Genomic DNA, 20,896 nt, shown 5'->3' with positions numbered 1-20,896 from the left:
TGAAGAGACAGGTGGTGAGACACTAAATCCTTACTGTACGTCACACATGTGTCGTACAAGGCCTTTGTCCTCGTTCAAATAGTTTTGATTGTATAACCGTTCCCCCCATTAAGGTCATGCATGAAAGGTCACACTGGAACTATTATTTTTCATTCATAAAAAAAAGAACGAAACTTCATCGAGATTAACATTTTACTCAACTAAACAAGCACGTAACGCCCTTCAAGTCGCATTGCGCTATGTATTGTACATGGATCTACTGCAGATACTGGAACTATAACCAGTTGTACGACTACCTGTATATCAGATAGATCGTGTATACCTAGGTTAAATGAGTGAGTGGGTGAGTGAATGAGTGAGTCAGTTATTAATGCTTAACGCCGCATGAGCAACCTTGGTCAAAACCTATGAAAGTGATGCACCCGACAACTTTCGACTTTCCATTGATTAATGCCAAAAGGTAAGCTTGGGGACAAGAGGTCCCTTAGAAATATATGGACTGATATCAAACCTTACGTTGGATGGTGCGGCCATGACCACTGTTCCCTTTGAAGGGGAATTTCCTGAATGAACGTACACGACTCCATCTGATCAGTCCCGAGACAACACAGAGACAACTGACCCGGCGGTATACATGGAAATGTCGGTAATGCCCATGTTTGGGCATATATCAATATTCATGCACAACCGAATTTGCAACGGGAATTTGTTTGGTCTGTTTAAGGTAAAACAAATTGTTATTTATTTACTTTTAAATACATATTTACCGTTTACAATGCCCCACCCATTATCGCTCTGCCAGATGCCATAGAAAGTCAACTCGTTAGGAAAACTGAGTGTAGTGGAGACTATACAATGATATAGACTCCCTGATACATACGAACGCATGTTGCCATGTCTACACATCTTCCCCGTTTACAGTTCCGCTATATCTTTGAGCCTACAAAAGTTCCTATGTGTCCGGCGCTGTGGTGTAACTCTATTCTCATGATATACTTGTTCCTGGCTGTAACTGGGTAGAGTTATTTTCGGGTGGATGTTATCGCAAACCCATCCTCTGAATCTAATATAATTAATTCGCTTGGAGAACTTATGCCTCTCCTTAATCCCGATCTAAGCTTGTCTGTCGCCAATTAAACTTGTTACTGAATGCTAATGAGTAGCCATTCTGCGTGTGGGCGTTCCATAATACGGTAATTATATAACATTGCTAGAACTCCAAGGGAATAACGAATGTGGCTGTTATATCCCAAGTTCTCTTTTCGCGAAATGTTGTCCGCCAGTTTGTAATCCTCCTCTATTCATATCCATACTATTTAGGTCTTAGAATGCACACTCTTGTATTGAATATACCATATGTTTTTGTTCAGATCATTGTTAATATTCAAACTAAAGATGTGTTGGAGAAAACCTTCTAGTAGACTAAGGCTCATTCACGGCCAACTCTCTGGATGCTAATATATCGAATTTCAATCTTGACCCTGAGTTCCAAGTGGTATTGTTATTTATTCCAGTAATGTTGTATGCAGGTTGCTAGCGCTGAAACTGCCTAGCTCATTTATCACCTAGGGAATACAAATATCGATTTATCACACAATTTATCCTTACTTTAACAAATCGATTGGCTATTTTTTTAAGTTTCCACAGGATTATTAGCAATTGAATGAGAACGTATGTCATAATAGGAGCATTGCCAACCATCCATAGACGCTTAGGAACACGCTGTTCATCCTCAGTACGGTATCCAACGTTAAGGCTGTGTGCATGTCACCCGCCGGCTGCTTGGAGCCAACACGTCACCACATACTAACTCGACCAACCAGCGACAGTTAGCAGCTCAAACCTCCGATTGGATGCATTACGGTCGATCCAAGAGTCATGCTCAATTGTCCTCCTTATCCATATCCATACAGAAGACACAATTGATCAATCAAGGCTATTTCATCCCATCCGCCTACCAGTGACTGAACGCATCAGCAAAAATCCACGACATCGGGTACGGAGACATGCACGACGTCATGTGATAGAGCTAATCATCAGACCTAAAATTCATTAGATTCTAACTACAAGTATAAGACACGGAATCCGCAGAGGAGAAATACCCTTGGTACTTGCCCTCACGAATACGTAGGTGTGATGTCGTAATCTAGATAGGCCTACCAAGAATGTGTTTGTCTAAATGCTGCGTGAGTATCACACTATCACATCTACGCTTACGTTAATGCCCTCGTTCGAAGTATGCCACAACCTTTTCCCGGTAGGAGTTCATCACTCGACATCCATCATGAATTTGTTAGGGTGATAGGGGGATTCGCCTTGTTTGACTACAATAGGCAGGGTGGGCGTGCCATGTAAAGACAAGGTCGATAACTATAACTATAGATACTGAAGATGTGTTCGGCAAAACGTTTCTCAGCGAATCAAGCCCTTGTTATGACGGCATTGCCCACGAGCTGGCGATACACGATAAGGTACCTCGCTGATACATAGCCACTGCTCCAACTGAAGCCTTGAGGTTGCGGGGAGATGTATTCCCAGTACCCATGCTTCTCGTAAAGGCCGACCAAAGCGAGGATCAGTGTGTACCCCGGTGGACCCTGTTATTCTTGCTCGATACTCGGGATTTTGTTCACGCTGTCCATACTAATACTGATGACGACGGTGAAAAGTCACTCAGTCACTATTCCCAAGCCGACTTCCAACTGTCGTGTGAGTCATTGCTGTATGCTATGCCTCTGATGGTGTGTCACACCTGTACATCTACATCGTTATGTCACACGTATCTGCACCATCACCTATATTGTATTATACATGAGCACACTACTATCGTTATGTCACACGTATCTGTACCATCACCTATATAGGTGTATACATGAGCACACTACTGTCGTTACCTCACACGTATCTGTACCATCACCTATATGGGTGTATACATGAGCACACTACTGTCGTTATGTCACACGTATCTGTACCATCACCTATATTGTGGTATACATAAGCACACTACTGTCGTTATGTCACACGTATCTGTACCATCACCTATATTGTGGTATACATGAGCACACTACTGTCGTTATGTCACACGTATCTGTACCATCACCTATATTGTGGTATACATGAGCACACTACTGTCGTTATGTCACACGTATCTGTACCATCACCTATATTGTGGTATACATGAGCACACTACTGTCGTTATGTCACACGTATCTGTACCATCACCTATATTGTGGTATACATGAACACACTACTGTCGTTATGTCACACGTATCTGTACCATCACCTATATTGTGGTATACATGAGCACACTACTGTCGTTATGTCACACGTATCTGTACCATCACCTATATTGTGGTATACATGAGCACACTACTGTTGTCATGTCACACGTATCTGCACCATCACCTATATAGGTGTATACATGAGCACACTACTGTCGTTACCTCACACGTATCTGTACCATCACCTATATAGGTGTATACATGAGCACACTACTGTCGTTATGTCACACGTATCTGTACCATTACCTATATTGTGGTATACATGAGCACACTACTGTCGTTATGTCACACGTATCTGTACCATCACCTATATTGTGGTATACATGAGCACACTACTGTCGTTATGTCACACGTATCTGTACCATCACCTATATTGTGGTATACATGAGCACACTACTGTCGTTATGTCACACGTATCTGTACCATCACCTATATTGTTGTATACATGAGCACACTACTGTCGTTATTTCACACGTATGTGTACCATCACCTATATAGGTGTATACATGAGCACACTACTGAGCGAACATAATGCCAGTCTGGACAGAAGAATTGAAGAATTACACAGCAAATTCGACACTGAACTCAGGAATATGAAGCGGACCATCGAAGAGAAGAACAGCGATCTAATAACAGCGTCAATGGAGATAGAAAGGTCTAAAAACGTAGAGCTCAAGCTACGTGGAGACGTACGGATACTAGTCTCTCAACTACGTGAGAAAGATTCACGGATACACCACCTTGAAAGTGATCTGAAAGACAATATTAGTAACTTAACACGAAAAACCAATGCTATAGACGGCAAAATAGACACAGTAAACACTCGCAACAAGCTTATGTACTCTGAGGCAATTAGAAGCCCCCCGCTGCTCAGAACTGTGAGCTCCAGCGCACAACCAGGACATGACCTGACAGTGTTCTGACCAGAACAGCAGAGACCAACCAAACAAAAACTCCAAGTGTTGTGGACATTTCTATTAACCACGAGAGGAATACTATTGGAGACAACACCGAGAACGACGAGGGCGGCGACAGTGCTACTCAACATGACAGAGTCAGCGATGACCATATCAGGGATGTTGGATATGATGACGTTAGCCATAAACAACACGAAGACCATGGTCAGAGATCTTTGAGATTCGACAGTGAATGGTCCAGAGCTTTTAGAAGTGTTTCACCAAAATTTAAAACAAAAAGGTTTGTGCTATCGTATGTTAGAGCGGATAAACCACTAAAGACTGTGCAAGATGCCATATGTGAATATGCTAAACAACGTGGCGTCCATATGAGTTACGTTCGTTTGCTGAGGCACTGGGAAGGCTACAATCCCACCTACACTCTGAGAGTGAACATTGACAGTAGGACAGCAGAACAAGTTACTGAGAATGAAGATTTCTGGCCGCCAAATGTAAGATGTCGGGAATGGATACCACAGTCACACAGAAACAGCAATGGTGCACGCTAACTCATCTAACATGATAGCATTGAACACTTGCCTAATACTTATTATCATGCTAAGTATAGGAACATGGAATGTAAGAGGTGTACTGTATTGTCGCCAGTATTTAGAGAAACTAGCGAGAGACTGTGATGCCGTGTGTGAACACTGGTTGAACGATAGATCGCGGAGCTGGTTTGACTGTCTAAATGATAAGTTTGACGTCGCGGCTAAGGTTAAGGCTAACCAGCGAGGATGTAGAGGGGAAGGCGGTGTGGCAATTTTAGTTAAGAAAAATATGTACAGGTACACTGATATATGTGAATGTGAGTATGATAGTGTTGTAGCTGTGAGACTCTCCCGTCCCCAGTGTGCTGATATGTATGTAGTGTGTGCTCTGCTCCCCTCCACTAATCACAACACAGCAGTGTATGAGGAGAGTGTCAAGGAAGTGTTCGACGTGGTTGATGAGCTATCAGAAAGCAGTTATGTTGTTCTTTGTGGAGATTTTAATACAGATCTTGTAAATTACCCAGCATCCCCTCGCTCCACTGTACTGCAGTCATACTTGGATACAAGAAACATGATACCATCATACAACTGTGGTGCCACTCTAGGTCATCTCAAGACATGGTGCAACAAGGCTGGAACACAGTCATCTCTGATTGATTATATTTTCTTGCCAGATGCTCTTCAATCATCTGTGCTGACGACCTCTGTCAATAACAACATCGATTTCGAGATATCGGATCATTCACCAGTAGTGGTATCATTCCTTAGCGATGCGTTCTTAACAGAGCAAAAGCTATGGACTCCCCCAACTTACAAATGGCAGAAGGCGAATGGCCTTGAACTGAAGATGTACTCATCTGAAGTTAACAAAATACTTGGTGACACCCTTCCAGACGTGACACATGCTGACAGCGATATGGTGGAATATTACTTTGATGCTATAGTGAGCTCTCTCCACACGTCAACAGCAATGTACATCCCAACAGGATACTACAGACCATACCTTCGACCCTATTGGAGAGGATCTAGTCTAGACTACTACCACTACCAGATGCGTCATGCTAGACGACAATGGATATCTCAAGGTAAACCTAGAGGAGATGCACATGGCTCTTATAAACAGTATAAAGCAGCTAAATGCAACTTCCGTCGACAGAAAAGAAAAGCCGAACGGCAATGGGACAGACACAAATATACAGAGCTGAACTCTGCCTGTGAAGTGGACATTGGTGAATTTTATAGAACTGTCAGGAAACAGAGGAAGACTAATGTAACATGTACATCTCTACAGTATAAAGACAAGACGGCCAGCACACCCGAGGACATCTGCAATATGTGGACTAATTACTACGGAGATCTGCTGTCTCCTCTCGGTAGGCCTGAGTTTGAAACGGACTTTTATGAGGAAACAAAATCAAAGGTTTGTGATATAGCAAACAGTAACATATCTGAGAACGATCCAATCCTGGCGACAAGTATTGCATCTAATGAAGTGAAATCAACCAATAAGAGGCTGAAAAAGAATAAGTCTCCTGGACCAGACTGTATTACTGTAGAACACCTCTGTAATGCTGACAATCTTCTGTTTAAACATCTGGCACACCTCTACAATATGATGATCAGTACTTGTTACACGCCTGCCATGATGAGAACTGGAACTATTATTCCCATCTACAAAGGGAATAATAAAGATAAATGCAACCCAGCTAATTATCGCGGTATCACTCTAACATCCGTGATTGGGAAGGTATTTGAGAGGCTGTTGCTAGACAGACTGGAGTCCTACATCAAATCTATTAATCCCGATTTCCCACATCGTCTCCAATGCGGCTTCCGGAAAGAGCATGGCGCCAGTGTTGCTACATATGTGTTAAAAGAGGCTATTTCATACTATCAAGATAGACACTCAAATATATATGTTGCCTTTCTTGATAACGAAAAGGCCTTCGACAGGACATGGCATGAGGGGCTGCTACTGAAACTATACAATCTTGGTGTGAAAGGCCGTGCATGGCACATTATCCGTCAATCTTACCAAGAAGCAATTGCTTGTGTTAAATACAATGGGAGCACAGGTGATTTGTTCAATGTTCAACAAGGAGTAGGACAAGGTCGCGTGCTCTCAGCATGAATGTTTCTAGTCTATATTAACGACCTGATATCTCAGCTTGATAATCTACAATGTGGACTAATTGTTGGTAAGGAGCACATCCCAACGGTAGTACTGGCTGATGACACTACTGTTGTGAGTACGAGTGTACATGGACTGAACATGTCTCTTGATACTATCCACCAGTATGCTCGGCGTTGGAGACTGACATATAACGCCAATAAGAGCTGTGTCTTGTCTTTTTGCAATAACAGAAGACATTGTAATAGACCTGTTTTCAGTATTGGAGATGTGACAATGAAGATCCAAAGCAGTACGATTTATGCCGGCTCTCTGATACACACGGAAAAAGCAAGTGAACGAACTACTAGGGCTTGTGCTAAGGCGCGACAGACAATCAACTCCTTAAGAAATGTTGGTCTTAGAGCTGGAGGATTGAGCCCAGTATCTTCATCGAATATCTGGCAACGAGTGATCTTCCCGACTGCCTTCTATGCATGTGAGCTCTGGCCTAATATCAACAACCGTGAGATCAGTGAGATGGAAACCCTACAGCGCTACTTTGCACGACGAGTCCAAAACCTTCACAGGAGATCCTCTACAGCTGCTACAACCCAGGTTCTAGGATTGTGGTCAATGCTGGGCAAGGTGGAGAAAATGAAGCTTCTCTTTCTGGGAAGACTCTGTAGAGCAGCAGGCACAACCATTGTGAAGCCGATTTTCTATCTCAGACTATCCCAGTATGTCACCACGATCTCACACAGTGTCAGGTCCGTAACACATGATCTACTGAATGTGGCTCAAAAGTATGGATTCTCAGGCGTCTTAGATAAACTAATCAACTCTGGGGAATTTCCATCTAAGAGTGTATGGAAGAGCATGGTACAACGAGCTATTAGTGAGTCTGAAAATATGAATTGGAGAAATACTTTGCAACAACGTCCAGACATGCATAGGTTTAGTGCCATCCACACCCGCATTGCCCCACATCGTCTCTGGTCTCTGTGTGTATGGTATGATATTGCTTCCCCCCCCCCCCCCCCCCCCCCCTGTATATGCTCTTGTAAAGCTCGGCATATTACCTGTAACGTCTGGACTGTGTCTTATCTGTAACTGTGAATGTGATGACATTGTTAAGCACCAATTGCTTTACTGTGATGGCCTAATGAAACAGAGAAATGTGCTTAGTGAGTCTCTATTTGACAATGTTAGCCTTAAAACATATCTCAGACTTGAAGACACGTCTAGTGATGCCGTCAAGATTCTGACATACCTCGGTGCTATTACAGATGTGGTCCAGGACATGACACTTGACAGCTGGGCAACATTCATGAGTATCGTGGCTAAACATGTCAGCTCATGGAACTTAACATCCATATTGTATTTGTGAAGCTATGTCACACATCATGTAAATATAGTTTCACGCATCACTTCATTACTGCTTACCCAGCTCAATCTGTTGTATTTACATGTATTTTGTCATTGCCATTGTCAAATAATGTAATGTAACTGTATGTACTACTCTCCAAATCATTGGGGGAAATAAAGAGTATTCATTCATTCATTCATTCATGAGCACACTACTGTCGTTATGTCACACGTATCTGTACCATCACCTATATTGTGGTATACATGAGCACACTACTGTCGTTATGTCACACGTATCTGTACCATCACCTATATAGGTGTATACATGAGCACACTACTGTCGTTATGTCACACGTATCTGTACCATCACCTATATTGTGGTATACATGAGCACACTACTGTCGTTATGTCACACGTATCTGTACCATCACCTATATAGGTGTATACATGAGCACACTACTGTCGTTATGTCACACGTATCTGTACCATCACCTATATTGTGGTATACATGAGCACACTACTGTCGTTATGTCACACGTATCTGTACCATCACCTATATAGGTGTATACATGAGCACAGTACTGTCGTTATGTCACACGTATCTGTAACATCACCTATATAGGTGTATACATGAGCACACTACTGTCGTTATGTCACACGTATCTGTACCATCACCTAAATAGGTGTATACATGAGCACACTACTGTCGTTATGTCACACGTATCTGTACCATCACCTATATTGTGGTATACATGAGCACACTACTGTCGTTATGTCACACGTATCTGTACCATCACCTATATAGGTGTATACATGAGCACACTACTGTCGTTACCTCACACGTATCTGTACCATCACCTATATAGGTGTATACATGAGCACACTACTGTCGTTATGTCACACGTATCTGTACCATCACCTATATTGTGGTGGCATGGCTAGTGGCGTACATGAGCACACTTTTGGCGTTACGTCACACGTATCTGTACAATCACCTTTATAGTGGTGACATTTGTAGTGGTATACATGAGCACACTTTTGTCGTTACACTGTCCTGTGTACATTCATTCATTCATCTGCTGCACGCCGCACGAGATGTCGGGCACAACACGGTTCCGGGGACATGTTGTTATCCAGGCAGTCCAAGCCAGCAGCCATAGAAGTAGTGGAGCTCATAAAGATTACGTGCATATCAGTTGGATTACAGGTGCTGTCGCTATTTCCGCTTCGCTTCGCAGTATTGACCGAATTCTATTGAGTCTATTTAAACCAGTCTACCAGCAACACCGTGTACTTATGTGATATTGTTAGCATACACCTGGGCTATTTTCAAGTTGCACAACGTGTAACTCGTTTTCAATCAACGCTGGAATATATTCTTGATATCAAGACTAAATCAAGACTTATACCATGCTAATATGATATAATATGATGCTGTCTTGCCGCTGAGAATAAGATTAGTTGTAGATAAAACCCATGATGGCGTTCAAACACAATTGTCAATAGGCACGTTGTGTTCAGTATAAAAGACGGCCCCATTCTAAAGCAATTAATTATGTAGATCCATATCCTGAGATTGAGGGTTCCTGGAACTTCATGCTTGTCAGGGTATCAGAGTGTCAGGGCTTGAATTTTACTGACTGTATGTCATCGTACCCGATGGCATGGGTCGTCACTTGTGATTTCATCCCCTTTTTCGATGGCATATATTCGATTATTTACACTGTAGCAAGATGCGTATAGATCCTGAGGATAAAAGCCACAAAACCATTTCCATATCCATAAGAAATCTCTACCAAAACATAGTCGATTGTACGATTCCGACTATATCATGAGTATGTGTTTAAGAATCACTATGAAATAGTGATGATGCCAGGTGTTCGCGAAAAAGAGAGCGTTTCTTGCTCCATCACAAACACATGCAACGGCAAGTCAATTGTTCACCTGAATAAAAAACGGGAACATAATTATGGTGCAAGTCAAAATAAGGTATTCCATCAAACACAAACCTAAGCGAGTTGTCCCATAATTTTGAGGCGTGCAGCGTTGAGGATCGTGTTTCAAATCACTGTTATCCAGGGTGTATCATAATACAATGCATTTTGTTGAATACTACCAATACATCTAGAATACGGAATGAAGAAAAAGCAGGACACCGTTAATTGTAGCTTTCTTTTCTGGATGTCTCTTGGGTATGTAACAGATCAAAGTGTATGTAATGAGTGAGTGAGTATATTTTTTACCAATATCAAGGCGGGGAAAACAGAAAATTGGTTTCACACATTGTACACATGTGGGGAATCGAACCCGGAGCTTCAGTCCGACGGGAAGACGCTTTAACCACTAGGGTACCCCGACGCCCCTGTATGTAATGCTAATACCCTGGGTAATCAATGTTAGACATTAAACTAATCCTTTACATAAACTTAGAGTACAACATATTGATAACACATGACCACTGTACAGCGAAATAAATCAACGATATTTAGACAATGTATAGCTTGAGTGAAGAGCAGTATAGAAAATGCATTGTAGTTTCATGCTGCATGGTTTATGTAAATATTGACATTCAAAGACGCAAATGGGACCATTACCTTCAATAATCTGGACAATGTTGTCAGAAAAAACTAGTCTGTGTTAAAACTGAACAACCTCTCGTTCATATTCATATTGCAAATTGACCGCCTTTGTTTATTAACTAAATTGTGACCGTATGGTGTCACTTCCGGGAGGGGAGGTAAGTGATCGGCTTCCACTATACTATACAGTTTTGGTTCACCATGTTTAACCACGAAAGATCGAATCATAAGATATTTCCTCTTAGTCAGATTTATATAGATCTACACATATCTTTAACTCGTGAGATTTCTCTATTGTAACTGAGTATTATATTTTTGTGGAGTTGACCGTGTAGATGTATTATTGTGTACATGTATTATTGTGTACATGTATTATATGTATTATGCCCGTGTGACTGTGACACATAAATTTGCTAAATTAAATCATTTGATAACTTCTGTGTTCATACTTGAAACAGCCAATACGACAATGACATCAGAATATTATGTTCTCATACAATGACATTTAAATTATTGTTCATTGCAGAACAACTTTTAATTATGAATATGGTATTTCATAACTTGGTAATGTAAAACGTATTTATGTATTTGTGACTGATTTATTGCAGATCGATTATCATCGATATCTGACGTAATGCCCATTGATGTACACTTCATCGTAAATATGTTTGGGGTATAAGGATAATACACAATGATTTGCACTTTGTCGCAAACATGTTTAGATTATAGGGGTTCAGTGATGTGAGGATGTGAGACGATAGCTAATTTCATGTGACATGACACGTATTTAGATTGAACATTCGTATTCTTGTTTGTATTCCTTAACATATTTAGATCTGTATGTGTTTACTTATACCTTTCTAGAGCATACGGGCCACGATATACTGGTAGTTTGACGCAATGTTCAAGGCACTGCTAATAAGGGCAAGATGATTTAGATGAAACTCAGATGTTGTGACCAGTTATCAGCTCAGAGTAAGAACTGTTATTGTTATATCAAAGTATATATTTCCTACTGCTCAAAGATAGCTCTACTATTGGCAGTGGTTCACTGACCAGATTTGATATGGCCAACGCGTACAATTCATTTGCGCCGGAGGAACAAGATCATTAAGTGTTTATGTAGATGACACGAGCCCGGCGAAAGAGGGTCGGCCATCCAAGATGACTTAACTGTCGCTCTGCACAATTACATGTAGTGCATAATAAAAAGACGTGATCAGTCGTCCATTTTGTTTAAATATTCATGAGTGAAATGCACGTGGGACACACTCAATAAGATAATATGCCTGTATTGGCAACTTAAAGACCACGGAAGTGGAAGGATTGTGGACGTATTTGAGATCAACACGGTTAAGTGGTATATTTTGTGACAGGCAGACATTCATTCGACCCAGAAGAAATTGCGTGCATTATTCCAGTGTATATTTCAGTCGCCGCATAAATCACATCAGTGACGCCTCGGATCCCAATGTCACGCTGCTCTTTTTGAGGGCCGGGAAGATTGAGGTTAATACTGTCTCTGTTATATATGTACTGTGTTTCCAAACACAAGTGTTTATCATTGTGGGCTAGAATCGAACTCCTGCCAGTCCTTGCACAGTAAGTCTGCAGGAGTGTGACATAAATCAGATAAAACATTGGGAATGTTATCAGACTGTATGATGGATTAGAATTGATCAATATACTAAACGGGGCGGTTGTGTAGCCTTGTTGTTAAAGCGTTCGCTCGTCACGCCGAATTCCCGGGTTCGATTCCCGACATTGGTACAATGTGTGAAGCCCATTTCTGGTATCCCCCGCCGTGATATTGCTGGAATATTGCTAAAAGCGGCGTAAAACCATACTCGGTGAGGTGAGGTGAAATGGGGTTTAACGTCGCGTCCAAGATTATTGCACTTATATAGCGACGTGCATGCACGTGTATGTGTGTGTGTGTGTCTGCTTGTACTAGTCCGGACTGATGCCGATTTATAGTGCTAGCACACTGAGTTACCATGCCGCAGTTTAACATGAATACCCCACTCAGACACAGTATACTGACTCCCAGCCGACCAGTCCTTGTTTAAGTCCCTTAATGCCGTGCGCCAGACAGGGTAACAACAAGTACCATCTTTTAATGTCTTTTGGTATGACGCGGCTGGGGATCGAAGCCCGGACCTTCCGCTCTCCGGGCGGACGCTCTACCATTAGACCACGGAGGCGGTCAAAACCATACTCACTTAATCTACTTAACGAATATTTAGTATATACTCATAACGAATATTCATTATATGTTATTGACGAATATTCATATAGAGTTGATTGAGCGAGCGATGTCTAATATATATTTTTTCACGAGCGAGTGAATTTCTCTTATATATCGCCATGTGTTTTAGAGCTAACAGAAGCATTACCGCAGTAAATGGGGTTTTGCGAAATTGTGGACTGTTTATCCCAGTTCTGGTCGTATCCCAGTTCTGGTCGCTACAAGCTTAGCCTACCCCACCGGTGACAGCGAGACGCCGGACATGCAGAGGGAGGTGATTTCTCGTCACTAGCCGACGAGTATGTTCTGACTTAAAACATATCCAACCTTTCTAAGTCTTTAATGCATCCCTACTTTTAGACTTTCGAATACATTCTTTTGTGGAAGAAAATTGAAAACTTAACCAGAATGGGTTTTTTATCCGTGTTTAAACTGCGTGAGTTGTTCTTACACGTGGAATGTGGTCTCTGCTTCTAACGTGATGACATCGACGTGGTAATTGTATGTAGGAATATGATTCAGATGATGACAAAGACGTAAAGTTGTATGTTGGAATATGATTCAGATGATGACAAAGACGTCAAGTTGTATGTAGGAATATGATTCAGTTGATGACAAAGACGTAAAGTTGTATGTAGGAATATGATTCAGGTGATGACAAAGACGTAAAGTTGTATGTAGGAATATGATTCAGTTGATGACAAAGACGTAAAATTATATGCAGGAATATGATTCAGGTGATGACAAAGACGTAAAATTGTATGTAGCAATATGATTCACGTGATGACATAGATGTGGTAATTGTATATGTAGGAATATCATTCACGTGATGACATAGACTTGGTAACTGTAAGTATGAATATGATTCACGTGATCACACACACGGAGTATTTTTAAGTAGGAATATCACGCACATGTTGCGATAGACGTGACAGGAATATTCGCCCTATAGGGGTGGTGGCAGGAGCATCAAATGACCAATATCAGCGGCTTAACTACCAATTGAAAGCGGTAATATAATTTATATGACGACATAGAAGTGGCATGTTTCTATCAATTCATAAACACAATGATGTGTGTTAAATTGACATATAGGAACATCTGGTTTCTGGAATGCTGGGTTAACAGAAAATAATCGTGGTACACAAGAACAGACTATTGTTAGAGTGGTGGAGTGAGAGATCCATATCAATTGTTACACATGCTGCACACACGTACTGCCATAGATGTACAATTGACGATGCAATTGCGCGATTGCACAGTCCAACACAAAGGCCGACAATGTCGAGACTATACACTCACTCGGCTTTCATCGTGATGTAAATATGCATTTTATTGAATGTTTACTTCCCTTAACTTTGCTTTATTTATCGTTTAGTGTAGACTATATTGATACGGTATTACATGACAAGCTGTTTTTATTACAGGGTGTTATTGGTTCACCTGAAACGTTCAGACATTTTTTTCCTGTTGTGCATTTATGAAACTGGTTTTATGAAATTACACCATCATATGAAGTGCATCTTGCTGTGAATCATGACACAACTGCGGCACACACACACACACACACACACACACACACACACACACACACACACACACACACACACACACACACACACACACACACACACACACACACAGAACACACAGAACACACACACACAAAACACACACACACAAAACACACACACACACACACACATACAGAACACACACACACAAAACACACACAGAACACACACAGAACACACACAGAACATAGGCCCGGTGACAGGTGAAGATTCCGGGGTAGAATAGGTCTACAGCAACCCATGCTTGCCGTAAAAGGCGACTATGCTTGTCGTAAAAGGCGACTAACGGGATCGGGTGGTCAGGCTCGCTGGCTTGGTTGATGCATGTCATCGATCCCAATTGCGTGGATCGATGCTCATGGTGTCAATCACTGGATTGTTTGGTCCAGACTCTATTATTTACAGACCACCGTCTTATAGCTTGAATATTGCTGAGTGCGGCGTAAAACATCAAACAAACAAACACACACACTATTATCAATCAGAGGATTTATCACTGAAATCTACGGCGTTTACTGATGATCATTCACAACGTCTGGCTCCCACGTGTTTTACCTGACGTTTATTCACATTTCGTAAGTAGGCCCCCTGTAATCAGATGCGCTACAACCACTTGAATTCACAATGTATATTTCTCTTGAAATCAATTTACTATATTTAGTTCCAAGGATATATTTTATCATGACTTCACATTAGGTTATTTCAAATGTTTATTTCTTTCAATTTGTTTTTCACAATATATCCAATTACAATGTCTCACCAATGTATGTTCACAACATTTACTTCACAGATAGTTAAACGTTCACGACTGTATATTCTTTCTGACTTCAGGTATGGAACATCATGTACCTCATCTTCATCTCCGTGGCCATCGTAGTCTTCTGTCTTTTCAATGAGCCGATGTTTAGGGTGAAGATCCACAGGGACAACAATGGCTCTACCAGCAATCAGTCTACTTACGACGACACTACGACGTTGGGGATGTTGATGAACACGCTCCCCAATCCCTACCTGTACGTTATTGACAACATCTGCCTTGTCTTCTTCACTCTAGAGATTGTGATTCGTCTAACGGTATGTCCCAACAAGCTCCGGTTCTTTAAACATCCACTGAACATACTCGACATATTTCTTATCGTTGTAATGTGGACTGTGTTCATCATTGATCGATTCCCCGAAGTCTCCAACGATTCCTCTGATGTGAAGAGAGTCGAAACCTTCTTGCGACTATGTTTTTCGTTGAGGATTTTTAGAGTTCTACACTTCGGAAAAAGATCCCAAACCATGAAAATTCTCATCCTCACGTTCAAGTCAAGTGCCAGAGAGTTGTCGGTCCTGATGATTGGGCTGGCAATGGCGGTCCTGATCTTTGCTACTTTAGTTTTCACCACCGAGATGGTACTTATGTCACACACATTCGACAGCATCCACAAAGCCTTGTGGTGGGCACTTATTACCATGACAACGGTGGGTTACGGCGATTATGTCCCCAAGTCAGTCCCTGGGCAAGTGGTGGGTTCCATCAGTGCGATAATAGGACTCCTCATACTATCTCTACCTATTGCTATAATCGCCTCCAATTTTAACGTCTATATCTCCAACGTCAGTGCACGTGAGCTGCGCAAGAAGCAGACGTTCCATGTCGCGACCAAGCCCTCCACCGCCCTGCCTGCCGGGGGCAGCACTGGCGAGGAGCACCCGGTTGGGACAGCCCAGGTGACAAAACTAGAGGTCAAGGAAGTGGATGATGATATGTAATGTGTAATTGTGTGAAGCGTGTTGCAGAAAAACACACATCGCGGTATAACAAACGTAACCGGGAGGAGCTTGTGTATCGTATTAATAGCTATATAGCCTTTGCGTGTCCTAGATATTGTTGATATACTGAATTCTTTTTCTGTCAAAAAAAAGTATCTTCAACATATAAAGTTATGCAGAGCAGTATAACAAGTTGTGCCAGTATAGAGTACATGTTCGATTCGCTGGCTGCTCTGTGGTTGCCTTGCTACCTACAAATCACTCACTGCCTTCCTCGTTAGGATGGACGATCCCTCTGTATCTGGTCATGAACATGTGTTAATGGAGAATTCTCTGCTAGAGAGGTGGGCATTTGTGACTTGGTGGACGCAACACGGCGCATTAACCTGTAGCCAGAACAGTTTTAATACTGTACAATTGCAATTTTCACAGTTTCAGGTGTGGAAGTCGAAGGTCTGGCAAATAGTTTAAACAGCACAGATACTATAGCGCTGGTAATTTTAATGTTATTCTTGTACGTGTGTAACACACTCATGTCGATAGAATTGGGAGGATGCGTGTTCCATATGTAGGGGTCCAAGGGTTGTACATGAAGATGACGTAGAGAAACCAACATTTTTACACATATAACATCGTCGTGTTTCTACATTGTGCGATTTTATGTATACTGACGAAGTCGTTTGTAAACACTGAAGAAGCTGAAAGAATGTCAACAGTTCGGATATGCGAGGTATTTAATGCAAAGGCGTCGTGTAGTCATATATTTGTCTCTTATGTTACTTATCGCCAGTAAAAAAATATATCAAATTCTTCAAGTAAATACATGTTGAATACTGGGAGTTTAATAAATTTATGCGATGTATTATATTGATCCTGAATCTGTTCTAAAAACATTGACCAGCGAAGTCCTTAACATGATCACCTAAACAACACAAACAAATATGTGACATAAATACATGCTTCTGAAGTATGTTGATTTATTCACATTGACGCGTTTTGAATATACAATAAAATGATCGTCATGTTCCATGATATTTACAAAACCCAACTATAACAATGACCAAGAAGCCACTGTCTCCATGCCAGTGTCAGCACCATGTACATCTGTGACCATTCCTATAGTATCCCTTCAGCTCCACGAGGGGAGCGACCGTGGGGGGTGGGGCCGTGGGGGGCTTGCAGAGGAGGCTGGAAGACGTCTGGGTAGTGACGGTCCTCATGTCTGGTCTGTCCGAGCGGGACCGGCTGAGCCCGTGGGACACTACAACAGGACAAATGTCATACATACACTGACAAATTAAGAGAAACCATAGCGGAGAAGCATAGTTTAGTGGGGACGGTGTTTTCTATGTGTAGGTTTACCTAAGACGCAGTTTACATGCACCAAATACAAATGTAAAGGGTGTCGTGTAAAGTGTACCAAGCCTGCAAATGATTATTTTACACAATCTTGCATCAAGTGAAAATACATTGATTAAGACTCAGTAGAGGCGCGAGTCAGTCACCGTAGATCCACCGACCACACGAGGGCACATACCAGGGAAGACAGTGGTAGAGAGGTTCGGATCCTGCTTCACGGGCTGCCTTTGTGTCTGTGCTGTGACGCCCCCTGCACCCAGTGACATTGCCTTGTACTCCGGGGTCCTAATGTTTCCTTGGTAATCCAAACCCACAGACATATCTATGGTTTGACCTGCCAGAAAAAAAGGATGAAGTAATAAAATCACGATTTCTTCCAATCAGTTTTGGATAATTATTAATATGTTAATGGTTGGAATTAGGAACCATTTGGATTGGCAGTATGCAATATTGGCGGGATTGTTTAAGACAAATATGTAAATTGGCAGTTTGCAATATTGGCGGGATTGTTTAAGACAGGTATGTAAATTGGCAGCTTGCAATATTGGCGGGATTGTTTAAGACAGGTATGTTAATTGGCAGTTTGCAATATTGGCGGGATTGCTTAAGACAGGTATGTTAATTGACAGTTTGCAATATTGGCGGGATTGTTAAAGACAGGTATGTTTTTTGGGTTTCATAAAGGAATATATGACGATTCTTAAACGGTACAAAACTCTCACCGGAAGAATTGAGGACCTTGAGTGCCATGGCTTCGACTGTTCGCCTTCTTTCTTTAAGAATATTATCACGTTTTTCTATTTGTCGTCTGCGAGTGTTAAGTCTCAGCAGACGATCTTCTAGAATTTTACTACGCACTGCCAACGGTGAGGTGTTATGGGTAGAGCTGTTTACCGGCGACTTGCTGCAGTCAGCGTCAGTGACGACGGTACACTCCATGTTATTCTCCAGCCACCATAGGACTTTACTTGAGGAGGACGTCATGCGGCGTGCAGCAGTCGACACCTGTCTTCTTGTTAGACCTATGACCAGGAAGTCCATTCTGATAGTTTGTGAAGGAGGGTAAAGCATCCACTTTGGGAACACCTTTCACCCGGCTGCTTATATGGGTAGCTGAATGACGTGTTTTCATAGTCGCTCTTTCGACGAAGTTGATTGAAGACTTTTGCCTTTGGCCATCCAATCATTCTCTTGTGCGATAACTGAACACACTACAGCATTAGCTGTCCTTAAACACACAACAGCTGTTTGTATCGCCACCCAGGAAACCGGTGGGTGACTCCTGGCTTCAGTGGACAGGAGCTTACCGCTCCTTCTCGGTGAATAGACACACCGGCGGGATCCTCTGGCTTCAGTGACATGTTGTTTTTATTACATCACATCTTTGTGTGACAACCGAGTAGGACTGATCAGCACAATCTGCAGCTTCAGTTTACATCAGTAAAGATGCCCAATAATAATAATAATAATAATAATGATAATATCAACAATCAACAGCTACTACAATAATAACGTGGATTACACGTCTTACAGTTGCTTTCTATTACGATTATAAGTTAAGCCATATGAAGACAGACAGACAGACAGACAGACAAATGAACCAACTAGTCATTGTTCTGCTTCATGTTGTGGGTTACCAGACAGACATTGTTTATTTCCTCCAAAAATTGAAGAGTACAGTTGATAAATGTGAGCGAGTGAGTATGGTTTTACGCGGCTTTTAGCAATACTTCAGCAATATCACGGTGGGGGACACCGGAAAATGGGCTTCACACATTGTACCCGATAAATGTGATTTTCAATATAACTAGGCTGGGCTCTCTCAAGACAATTTGAGAGATCTGAAACAAGCGTGGAAGAATATCCCCAAATATCGCCATAGCGTGTTTTATAGGACTTATAACTTAAGGACCTATCAATCACAATATAGATGCAAATGAAAATTGTAAATAAAAGAAGTTCCACAAAGTAAATCTTTCATATTGGGATGAGTCGATCGAGCAACTATTGCTTTGTTTTACCAGATCTATTGGTAGTTGGTGCTGCAAATATGTCGGTTTCAATATTCGTACGTCAAGAATGTCGGCAAGCCTTATAACCCAACAGGTAGTTGATCTAGAATAGTGCTTTATGTATTAACATTTCTTCTTAGTTCATGGTTGTATTACCTAGGATTACATACCATGTGATATGTACAATAAATAACACTAAATATTCTATTCCGCATTCGGATATGATTCCCGTTGAAATTTTATAGGATAAAAGGGAAGACTACTCTTGTCGGACAAATGCATGCAGACGTCTAACACACATACCATAGTATATTGGTAGTTTACGGTAAGGTAACTGAGGTAATAAACGACTAACATGACTGCATTGACCTTTGTCAGTTATGTGTAAAATGTGCTAAATATGATTATATTTGGCTGTTCATAATTGATTAGGCTATTTAACAATTAACAAGTTAAATTGATCAAGACTCCAACGGCACCTGTCCATGGAGCATACTCTGGCTACTATTAGATATTCCTACACGAGTGTCTGTCAGATACCATTTATCTTACAACGAGTTGTTTCAAAACGTATCTAACGAGGTATTAGATAAATGGTGTCTGACAGGCACGAGTGCAGTAATCTGTTTCTTACACACCCTAAAATCGCACCATTTTAGCATCGACTCGATGCATTTTGCTCATGATCGCAGTGGCGCATTATACATAACACAACGGTCATTATTGACGTCACCCTACGTACGTACTGCTTACTTCTCGTAAACAATGTGACCCGAAACAAAAAGGTTTCCGCCATATCTGTGGACTATCAGGGCGATGATGATAATGCAAACTAGAAAGATCAATGAACCCGCTGGATTCCGAGTTAATAATTTTCACCTCAAAGAAATGACCAAATATATACAACAATGTTTACTTCCGTATTACATCACTACCGGTGACCGACTTTTACAAAATGGCGTGTTCACTGACAACAGTACGCGGGATTATACAGGGGACTTTCGTTGATTCAGGGATCGTATGTACATAAATGTGACATGTCAGTAAACAGAAACATTGTGACTATCTGATATTTTTTTCATTGAAACCAAGTCTTGAAGAGAATCAGTCGGGAAATGCAGATAACTACCGTCGTTGATGAACGTGATTTAGCGTCA

General features: G+C 41.5%; 1 protein-coding gene across 1 annotated transcript in view; it reads left to right on the top strand.

The window, feature by feature from the left end:
- Positions 1 to 17,199, top strand: part of LOC139455663 (potassium voltage-gated channel protein Shaw-like) — a 46,077-nt gene extending 28,878 nt beyond the window's left edge. The window contains exon 2 of the mRNA XM_071237221.1: positions 15,442 to 17,199. Coding sequence (XP_071093322.1) covers positions 15,442 to 16,368 — 927 coding nt within the window. The 3' untranslated portion in view covers positions 16,369 to 17,199. The remainder of the gene's footprint in view (positions 1 to 15,441) is intronic.
- The last annotated feature ends 3,697 nt before the right edge of the window (positions 17,200 to 20,896 follow it).

Source organism: Haliotis cracherodii, unplaced genomic scaffold (genome assembly GCF_022045235.1).
Source record: "Haliotis cracherodii isolate W230 unplaced genomic scaffold, xgHalCrac1.p SCAF_11, whole genome shotgun sequence".
Taxonomy (NCBI): domain Eukaryota; kingdom Metazoa; phylum Mollusca; class Gastropoda; order Lepetellida; family Haliotidae; genus Haliotis; species Haliotis cracherodii.
Note: the sequence above shows the minus strand (reverse complement) of the source record. Positions and strands in the feature narration are given on the sequence as shown.